Source organism: Callospermophilus lateralis, chromosome 10 (assembly GCF_048772815.1).
Source record: "Callospermophilus lateralis isolate mCalLat2 chromosome 10, mCalLat2.hap1, whole genome shotgun sequence".
NCBI classification, from domain to species: Eukaryota; Metazoa; Chordata; class Mammalia; order Rodentia; family Sciuridae; genus Callospermophilus; species Callospermophilus lateralis.
The window spans coordinates 122,275,667-122,286,327 of NC_135314.1; the positions used below are offsets into that span (position 1 = coordinate 122,275,667).

General features: G+C 37.5%; 1 protein-coding gene across 2 annotated transcripts; it reads left to right on the plus strand.

Annotated features, from left to right (window-relative positions):
• Nucleotides 1-212: 212 nt before the first annotated feature.
• Dbr1 (debranching RNA lariats 1) lies at nt 213-10,342 on the plus strand. Of its 2 annotated transcripts, XM_076868090.2 has the most exons (8): nt 213-552; nt 1,331-1,455; nt 2,072-2,152; nt 3,230-3,315; nt 5,182-5,406; nt 7,727-7,807; nt 8,476-8,621; nt 9,462-10,342. In XM_076868090.2, the coding sequence occupies exons 1-8, from the start codon at nt 356-358 to the stop codon at nt 10,159-10,161; spliced, it is 1,641 nt and encodes a 546-aa protein (XP_076724205.2). In that variant the 5' UTR covers nt 213-355; the 3' UTR covers nt 10,162-10,342. The 2 variants fall into 2 exon arrangements, with proteins under 2 accessions (XP_076724205.2, XP_076724206.2); XM_076868091.2 differs by lacking the exon at nt 5,182-5,406.
• The last annotated feature ends 319 nt before the right edge of the window (nt 10,343-10,661 follow it).

The following is a 10,661-nucleotide window of genomic DNA, read 5'->3' on the forward strand; positions in this document are numbered from 1 at the left end:
AGTCGCTCTTGCTGGTTTGCCTTGGTTTCATTCCTACCTAAATTCCTACCTCAGAGGATTTTATTTACTCATCTGGTTTTATCATCCCTTCAGACTGGTAGGACTCGCGAAAACAGGCTCAGCCCAATTGGACTGGAGAGTTCCCCGAGATCCTGGTGTCAGCCGTGCCCTTCCCGATCCCTCTCTCGCGAGATTTGGGAACCGGAAGCAGATTACATTTGCCGGAGTCAAACGCGGCGGCGGCTCAGTGCAAGTTGGCGGGAGCAGAGCGCTGCTTTGAGTTGCGCGCTGTCGGGCCCGGGCCGCAGAAGGTCTCCGGTGCTGAGGGCGGTGCTCAGCGCCCCAGGCAGGCAGGATGCGGGTGGCTGTGGCCGGCTGCTGCCATGGCGAGCTGGACAAGATCTACGAGACGCTGGCACTGGCCGAGCGGCGTGGCCCGGGGCCCGTGGACCTCCTTCTGTGCTGTGGCGACTTCCAGGCTGTGCGCAACGAGGCCGACCTGCGCTGCATGGCTGTGCCGCCCAAGTACCGCCACATGCAGACCTTCTACAGGTGAGGGGCGCGGTCTGGGCCTCTGATCCGGCGGTGCGGAGTGTGTGACCGGTCAGCAGCGGACGGAGACCCAGGACTGGGTTCGAATCCCCTGCTGTCCTGACAAGCTCTCTCCTTTGGTTCCCGTCTTTGTTCAACCTAAGACCTGGCGCTTAGGAAATGTCACTTTCCTTTTTTCCGTTTTCTTTTTCCGTATACATCTGTCTGTTCTGTTTCCCAGGCAGCCTGAGGGGGAAACCTGGAGGAAGAAGCCAACAGGTTTCAATATCTTGTACTTGACAGGACTCTGGAATTAGTTCATTTAATGATCCAGGAGTTTTATTTTATTACTGCTGTGTGCTAGTACTGGTTTTAGAAGCTTTGAATTATAGCTGTGAACCTGACAAAGTTCTTGACCTCACTGAAAGTGGGCCTGCTTGAAATTCGGTCTTCATTCTTTTTTTTTTTTTTTTTTTTTTTTAAGAGAGAGTGAGAGAGGAGAGAGAGAATTTTTTAATATTTATTTTTTAGTTATCGGCGGACACAACATCTTTGCTTGTACGTGGTGCTGAGAATCGAACCCAGGCTGCACGCATGCCAGGCGAGCGCGCTACCACTTGAGCCACATCCCCAGCCCCATGGTCTTCATTCTTAAAGACAAGGATGGATACTTGGGATTGTTGATAAAGATCTTTTTAACTTTTTATGATGAGCTTAACTTTTTTCCTTGCAACGTTATTTTGCTTTTCTGTTATGCCTGTTTTAGTAATTGACAACTTTACCCTTATGTTCTTTCTAGGTATTACTCTGGAGAGAAGAAGGCCCCAGTTCTTACAGTCTTCATTGGCGGAAACCATGAAGCCTCAAATCATTTGCAAGAGTTACCCTATGGTGGCTGGGTGGCACCAAACATTTATTATTTAGGTATGTGTTCATGTATAATTTTTTGGTTTGATGGGATGGAAGAGCCTGTTAGGATTTATATTAGTAGGGCAGCATCTTGAAGTGTATAGTATTTGGGGGAATATTCTAAATTTAAATAGTTAATCATGAAAATTTAGTTAAAATAATTACTAAAAGGTTAATCACAAAAATATGTCCTTGCTTCATCTAATGTTTTGAGATATTTAATAAGACTGTAGTTGTTGTTATTTGCAGCATTGGGGATTGAAATGTAAAACTTCAGGTACTTACACCTGATGACTTGCAGATGTATAATGCGTAATTCCATTATAGGACATTTTTCCTTATGTTCCCCCCTTCTTCTCACGGCTATGTTCAGGGAGTAACCAAATCATGTCTGTTTCCCTTTTAACACTCTACTTCATCTATGGACCAGAATGAACTTAGTCTCTTGGCTGACTTGCTTCTAGGCCTTTTCACCCTAGTCTTACCTTATATATTGTTGATATACTATGTAAGAAGAATAACTTCATCATGGTACTTATTTTCAAATAATTTTAGCCCTCTAAATGATTTATTATTAGTAAAGAAATTGTTTTTGTCTATACTAACTTTATTTAATTGCATGATTTTTCAGGTTTGGCTGGTGTGGTAAAATACCGAGGTGTAAGGATTGGTGGAATCTCTGGTATCTTTAAATCTCATGACTATCGAAAAGGTATTGCTGTTTTTGGAAATTATTTTTAAATTTTAAAACTTGTGTGCTTCAGAATAACAAGCAACATATGTAGTTTAACTTATTCTTTACATTTTTTTTCTGCGAATGATTTTTTTTCTTAACTTTTTATTATAAATTTTTTTTGGGAGGGTGCTCGGAATTGAACTCAGGGGCACTCAACCACTGAGCCACATTTCCCAGCTCTATTTTTTGTATTTTATTTAGAGACAGGGTCTCACTGAGTAGCTTAGTGCCTCACCATTGCTGAGTCTGGCTTTGAATTGCTGTCCTCCTGTCTCAGCCTCCTGAGCTGCTAGGATTTCAGGCATGTGCCACCACACCCAGCTATTATAAAATATTTTATATATTTGAAAATATAGACCACACTATCATATCTGTGTATCCACCATTTAGTTTTCCTTGTATTTGCCATTTTAACTTTGATTTTTAAAAAATAAAACAGTAATAAATAAAGAAATAAAGAATTAAAAAAAAAATAATGAAACAGTAGAGATAGAACTGAAGTTCGTTGTTTTCCCATCCTCTATTTTCACTCTTTTTCTTCCTTCCCTCTCCTTGCCAGGCAGTTCCTATTCTCAGGTTGATGTTTATTATTCACTTTAGTATTTTATGTTACGGATGAACATATAAGAATTTTAAACAATGTATTATATAGTGTATTTTAAGCTTTGTATAAATGTATCTTATTGCTGGTAGCTTTCTTTGTTTAACATGTTTTGAACTCTGGTATATAATATTTTGTTGTGTAAAGTATACCACAAAGTACCAGTCATTCCACTGTATCTGAAAGAGTTAGACCTTGATTTTTAAAGTTAGAGAAACAGCTTGGATTCATATTGATTTCACAAATTTCTTGGATTAAGTTGCCAGTTAAAATTTAAATCCTCAATCTGTCAAATCACAAATCTGTTCCCCACCCCTCTGCTCTCCATGATTCTGAACCATTGACATAATGTACAAAAATAGGCTGTCTAGTTGTAGCACATGCTAGTGTAAATTGAAACCAGTCTTGGGAAGACATCTACAATAATAAAGATTATTTCTCTTTACTTTAAGGTCATTTTGAGTACCCCCCTTATAACCCATCTACAATAAGAAGTATATATCATGTGAGAAATATTGAAGTCTATAAATTAAAACAGGTATGTCAAAAGTCTATCATAGCAGATTGAAAAAAAATTAATTTTGAAACAAAATGTATTTTGATTATATTGATATACTACTTTTGAGAACAATTGATTCAATATTTCAAAAATGTGGATTTCAAATTGCTTGTAGGAGGTTCATAGATGAATAAGTTTTTTTAATTGTTAAGAATTTATTTTGGTTGGTAATTATAAATTATAAATTAATTCCTGATTTCAGGTATTATACTTAGGGTAAACCTAAGAATACATATTAAACTCTAGTGATATTTTGAAGAAAAAAATTAAACATTTTATATGATAGTAATGAAGTAATGGTATCAAAGAGAAAATAACAGGAAAGATGATAGAGGATATGGGAAAGTTGTAAAGATGATATTAAAATGTTGACTTAATGGGAGAGTAGATAAAACTAAGTTTTTGTTTGAAAACCTGTGTGGCTGACATTGGGCTGTGCAGTTTTCATACACGTTATTTTGTGTAATCGGCTCAAATCCTGTAAGGCAGATCTTATTATAATTCCCTCACTTGAAGTATGAGAAACCAGGGCTCAGACAGGTGAGTACCTTCCAGGACCTCCCAGGTGGTCCAGTGGGAGCACCTGCCTGATTCTGCTCAGGCTCCATCACCCTCCCTAGAGCCTCCTCAGGGGCATAAGATTGCTTGCTCACCTTACTTTTATGTGGCATTCATACAGTTCCCTTCGGTGGCTTTTTCCTTTCACCTGTCTAAATCCTACCAGTCTTTTTTTTTTTTTTTTTTTTAAGTTAGGTAGAACTCAGCTGAGAATTCTTCTGACTCTGGACTTTTCTTTTTTGGAAGGCTTTTTTTTTTTTTTTTTTTTTTTTAAGAGAGAGAGAGAGAGAGAGAGAGAGAATTTTTAATATTTATTTTTTAGTTTTTTCGGCGGGCACAACATCTTTGTTTGTATGTGGTGCTGAGGATTGAACCCGGGCCGCACGCATTCCAGGCGTGCGCGCTACCGCTTGAGCCACATCCCCAGCCCCCCTACCAGTCTTTTAAGACCCAACTTAGATATCACTTCCCAACTGAGACTTCTGGTTTAAAGTCATTACCCATCCCTGAAGTTTCACTATGCCTATTGTCCATACTAGTTATTCAGTGGGTGGTCATATCAAGGTTACATTTTATATTGTTGGCCAGTTATTTTGGTTGTTTTAATTTAGTTTTCCAAGAATTTATTTCCGATTACTTGAAGGTGCTGGATAAGTAAAGTATGCAGTGTGTTTTGTGTCCTCCTCATGAAGATACCAGCTGGCCACTTTATATATTAAATATTAATTTATTTAGTAAATAGAGAGTTTTGTGTATGCCATATAAACCCATTAGATTTTCACTCTCCCCCAACCCCCACCCCGCTCTGATCCTGGAATCATGCATGCTAGGCAAGTGTTCTATTGCTGAGCTACTTCCCTATTCCCCCTTCTGATAAGCCTTTGGGATTGCTATATCAGTTACATTAATGTAACATAATTGTCTGGATCTTCAAAATCGTCATTTCTTTACCAAGGAGAAAAGAACTATGGTTATCATATATTTCAGATACAGACTTCACCTGATTGACGGTCTAATCAGTCTGTCTCTGCTGCTCTGCCTTACCACAGAAAATAGGGTAATTTCTGAGGCAGAGAAAAAGCTGCTCCTCTTTGCCTAGATGAATGAGGAACCTCATTTTTTTTTTTTTTTTTTTTTTTTACTTCTTTAAATAAACTGTCTCTAGAATGAATTACACATACATCTAGATATTTAAATGCATGAGTGGTTGTGTGCTGGTGGAAAGAAGGGGGGGGGTTGTTTTTAGTTTTTGAGAATTTTTTTCTTTTTTTCCTTCTGTTTTTAAAGCTGAAGCAGCCTATAGATATATTCTTATCTCATGACTGGCCAAGAAGTATTTATCATTATGGAAATAAGAAGCAACTTCTTAAGACCAAATCTTTTTTCCGACAAGAAGTGGAAAATAACACATTAGGAAGTCCCGCTGCTTCGGAGCTTTTAGAGCACCTAAAACCTACTTACTGGTTTTCTGCACACCTTCACGTGAAATTTGCAGCTTTGATGCAGCATCAGGTAGAAATCAAAATATATATTCCTTCCTTTTGCAAATGCTTATTGAACATCTATGAAATAGGCACTGTTGGCCTATTTTAGTTAGACAAAGAAATGAAAGGTAATGCATCTCTTGTGAGTAGCTCAATACAAAAGTGTGGGGAAGAGACAAAGCACGCAATTACAAAACAGTGTAAGATTGGTTGCAAAGTGCTAAAGTGCTACAGAAATGCCTAAACCAGATTGTGGTGGGATGGGGATGTGGCAGAACTGAAGAGGGAGAGGTTTCCAAGGTTGAGCTGAGTCTTGGAAGTTCTAGGAAGAAATAGATTCTAAGAGTATTTTAATAAGAGGAACCAACATGTGCAAAGGCTAGAGTTCTAAGAGCATTTGGAAAACTGCAGGTAGTCCCTGTGGCTGAGGCACAGGGACAGATGAAGCTGGGATAAAATCTTAACTGCTTTCTGGACCAGACTACAGAGTTGGGGTTTAAAGCAGAAGATGATATAGAAAGTTGGGGAGCAATGAAACTGCATGTTCATTTTAGAAAGATTAGTTTGGCAGTAGTTTTGTATGTGGATTGGAGTAATATGAAATGGGAAACACAGGAGGCTCTTTTAGCAAAAGAGAAGGTTCTGTCTAAGACAAAAAGTACAGTGAATGAAGCAGGTTCTAGAGAGAGTTAGGAAGCAGAATCATCAGAGTTTGATGACAGAAGAGAATCTAAGAAGACTCCTTGAGTTTTCTTTGGGTAATTGCAAAGGTGATGATGTTTAATGGAAAGTAGAGAATAAATACTTATAAATAGGCTCTTAAGTCTTCTATGGAAATTTCAGGAGTTGTTAATACACTAATGGGCATTGCCTTTCTCAAGTGGTGATGTGTAGTACTTCCCAAGTTTACTTCACCAAATACTTTTTTTGTGTTAAAAGTACACTTTAACAATGTCCCTAAAATGTCATTTCATCTGAAAACATTTCAAAGGCTGCTTCTGTTGTGGACTTATTGTTCTCACAATAATTTTCTTAAGTAATACTAAAATTCGTAGACTACCAGAAATATATAATAGTACCTCCAGGTTTCACTGAGAGAAGGGCAGAGGTTAGTTCTTCCACTTAGCTTTAGGCCACTGCCACTCAGTTCCAGTCACCTGTTTATGTCACTGTCCTTTTCCATAATGTGCTACTCTCTCCTGCTTCTTAGGACTCGCAACATTCTTGGCTCTTGAATTTTTATTGAAGCATCTGATGTGTTGCTTTTTCCCCATTCATCTTCTGTTGTCAGCCTGCATTAATGCCACGTTTTATCCCTTTTTATTTGTTCCTCAGCCTCCTCTGACTTTGCTGTTCTGTTTTAGCCACTTCACCAAAACCAAAGATCACTTTTCCTCAGAATTGCTTTGCTGCCAAATCTGCCTCTAATCTCTGCTTCTTCCGCCTTTTTCAGTACCTCCCCAGAAAAGAATTGGTACTTGGTCATCAGCAAGATGTACAATAGCTTACTTTCTTGTGTTTTTATTTTTTTAACCTTCATGTCCCTTGTTTCAGTGAGTCACTTTTGTACTTCTCCCAGTACGACATTCATGTTTGTGGTTTCTGTTCTGTGGTTCCTTTTGTCAGTTCACTTTTGGGAAAAAAAAAAAAAAAAAAACTTCATTGAAACATAATTTTTTAACACATCTCAAATGCATAATTCAGTGATTTTTAAGTAAATTTCCAGAGTTCTGCAGATATCAGATACTGAAGTTTCATTGCCCCAAAAGATCCTTCGTGGCTATTTGTAGTTAATCCTTATTCTCATCCTCAGCCCCAGGCAATGACTAATTTGTTTGCCTCTTCTAGATGGTTTGTATAAATGGAACCTAAAATAAATAGGTTTTGACATCTGTTTTTCTTCCTGGCTTATTTTTTGAGTCACTTATGTAGCAAGTATTAGTATTTCATTCCTTTTTAGTGCTTAGTATTTTATTTTGTGGATACAGTACATCTACCTTTGGTAGTTTTAGTTCTGCCAGTTTAGTTTACACTCTTCAGTTATCTTTTATCCTTGTAGTGTATGCTTTGATTTATATTTTATAAGCTTTCATTTGACATGAATACCATCTTCAGTTTTTGCTTTGAAATTTGTAAGGAAAGTGAGGCCCAGAGACTTTAAGTGCTTTGCCTGCCTTTGTACAAGTAGATATAGAACTTTTTTTTTGAAAAGTAACAGTTATTCTTTTGACACAAAACTCAGAGGCATGTGGCATGTGTAATAAAGATTATTTCTTCTGTCCTATTCAATGTATGACTGACCTGTGATGTTTGAACTTTTTTCTTAAATCATGGTTCATATTATCTAGGCTGCAGAAAAAGGACAGACTGCCAAAGCAACCAAATTTTTAGCCTTGGACAAGTGCTTACCACACAGAGACTTTCTTCAGGTAAAAAGAAAATGAAATAGCTTTATAATATATTTTATACTTTCAATAGTTAAAAACGTGTTTTTTAGATTTTCCTTTCAGAATTTATTTGTGCTCTTTGTAAGTTATATAATCAGAGAATTCTTTTTTTCTTTTTGGTATGGGGATTAAATTCAGGGGCACTTAATCACTGAGCCACATCCCCAGCTCTATTTTGTATTTAATTTAGGGATAGGGTCTCACTGAGTTGCTTAATGCCTCACTGTTGCTGAGGCTGGCTTTGAACTTGCAATCCTCCTGTCTCAGCCTCCCGAGCTGCCCCAGCAATCAGAGAATTTTTAAGGGTACTAGGGGTTGAACCCAGGGGTGCTTTACCAGTAAACTACATCCCCAGCCCTTTCCCCCCACCCCATCTTTTTAAAATGTTGATACAGGGTATACCTAGGATGCAAAGGATGGCCTCAAACTTGCAGTCCCCTGCCTCGGCCTCCAAAGTTGCTGAGATTACAGGTGTGCACCACCAGCCCTGGGAATCTTTAAAGCTATTTAAGTTATATTGATGTTTTAAAATTAAATGGTTGATTTACAATTAAGTTGTTTTAAATTCTTTTTTAATTTTCTTAATATTCAAATTCTTGGACTACCAAAAATACGTAATATTACCTAAAAATATAAATTTCTTTCTGTAGGTATTAGAAATAGAACATGACCCCAGTGCTCCTGATTACTTGGAGTATGATATTGAATGGCTCACTATTCTCAAGGCTACTGACAATCTTATTAATGTGACTGGAAGCCTATGGAATATGCCTGAAAATAATGGTCTGCATACAAAGTAAGTCTGACCTCTTTAGGACTTCCTTCTCTTTTGCATGTATAATTATGTCTCTCTCAACTTTGTTTTGTTTTGGGGTTCCCAAGGTGTTTGTTTGATCTATAGAAAGGAGGAGGGAGCAGGATAAGAGAGTTTGCTATAATCTGGGTATTTGGCAAACCTACTGTGAATTGCCTGCCCAGTGACTTGACACATTTTTTTAGGCACAGTACTTACCTGGGGTTCCCAGCTTGGGACTGACTGAGTGACTGAAGCCTTTGGCCCCAGTAGACACTGGCTATGGGGCCCCACCTTTGTTTTTAGTCACAGGAATCATTGTTGATTAAGTATAAGAACAATGCAAAATTGAGTGACTATAATAGTCTAGAAAACTACAAATTTTCCATCCAAGGGAGATAAGCAAATGGACTACTGAACATCAACCCAAGTAAATTTGTAAGTGAAATGTGTGGATAAAACTATAATGAAGTCACATTAAAAAGTAAGGGTAACTGGGGCTGGAGTTGTGGCTCAGTGTTAGAGCACTTGCCTGGCAAGTGTGAGGCTCTGGGTTCGATCCTCAGCACCACATGTAAATAAATAAATAAAAGATTCATTTACAACTAAAAAAAATATTTTAATAAATAAATAATGGTGACTGTTTTGAGTTACAAATTAAGGAATTTTCTAAGAGTTGTTTGTTTTTTTTAAGTCATCCTTTGCTAATTTAACTGTAATTTTACTACATGGAATTTGAGAGATATTTACTCTATATCCTTGTACCTGGAGTCCATAGTTAGGTTTATCATTTGTTGAGTGAAGTTGATAAAATGTAAAAATCTATTGTTCTGATTTTTGTAGGTGGGACTATAGTGCAACAGAAGAAGCTATGAAGGAAGTATTGGAAAAACTGAATCATGACCTCAGAGTTCCATGTAACTTTAGTGTAACAGCTGCTTGTTATGACCCTAACAAGCCACAAACACAAATGCAGCTGGTTCATAGGATCAATCCTCAGACTACTGAGTTTTGTGCCCAGCTTGGCATCACAGACATTAACGTCAGCCTCCAGAAGGCCAAGGGAGAACATCATTTATGTGGTGAATATGAAGAGCAGGATGATGTAGAGAGTAATGACTCTGGAGGGGACCGGAGTGAATACAATACAGATACATCTGCCCTATCCTCTATCAATCCAGATGAAATAATGTTAGATGAAGAGGAGGAAGATGATGATAATATTGTAAGTGCACATAGCGACTCGAACACACCATCCATAGAACCTTCTTCGAATCAAGGTTCTGACTTTTCTGCAAGCTTCTCTGATATCAGGATCTTGCCAGGTTCCATGATTGTGTCTTCTGATGATACATCAGGTTCACCAACTGATAGAGAAGGGAAACTTGATGAGGCCGTGGAGTTGGAGAATGAAAAGGACTTAACTGAGATGCCATTGAAGAGGCGGAGTGATGAACATGAACCTGAACAGAGAAAGAAGATTAAGAGGAGGAATCAGGCAATCTATGCTGCAATAGATGATGATGATGATGATGATGCATAAGACAATTTACTTAGTACTACATGTAGATGTGTAATTTTTGAGACCCTATTTTTAGAGTTGAATTTTTGATTAAAGACTTTGTAATAATGAAATTACATAAGAGAATTTTAGTTAGATATTGACTTTGTCTTAAGGCCTTTGTATGTTTTGAATATAAACATATTAAAGTTTCATATATTCACTTGATCGACTACCCTTTTTTAAAGACATCATTTACTTCATTTTTCCATCAAATACCTATTACATGTGTACTTTGTGCTAAATACTCTTCTGTCAGTTGGGGCTATAAAGATGAGTAAAACAGGGATTTTTGCCTTCAAGGAGTTATTACTGTAAATGTTTTGAAATGTAAATTATAGCATATTTATTTATATTTTGTTTTACAAAGTTATGTCATTATTGTATATATAATCATATATGCTTTCTTTTCATTATAATTTTTCCCCATAATCAGTTCTTAATGTCTGTCAAATATAAATTTAAATTGAAGATGGTAGATA

What these genes read in the sequence shown, in the direction of transcription:
- Dbr1 (XM_076868090.2), top strand. Translation starts at nt 356, where the DNA reads ATGCGGGTGGCTGTGGCCGGCTGCTGCCATGGCGAGCTGGACAAGATC. An exon ending in ACCAAACATTTATTATTTAG is followed by an intron (nt 1,456 to 2,071) that starts GTATGTGTTCAT and finishes ATGATTTTTCAG; the next exon opens with GTTTGGCTGGTGTGGTAAAA. An exon ending in AAGTCTATAAATTAAAACAG is followed by an intron (nt 3,316 to 5,181) that starts GTATGTCAAAAG and finishes CTGTTTTTAAAG; the next exon opens with CTGAAGCAGCCTATAGATAT.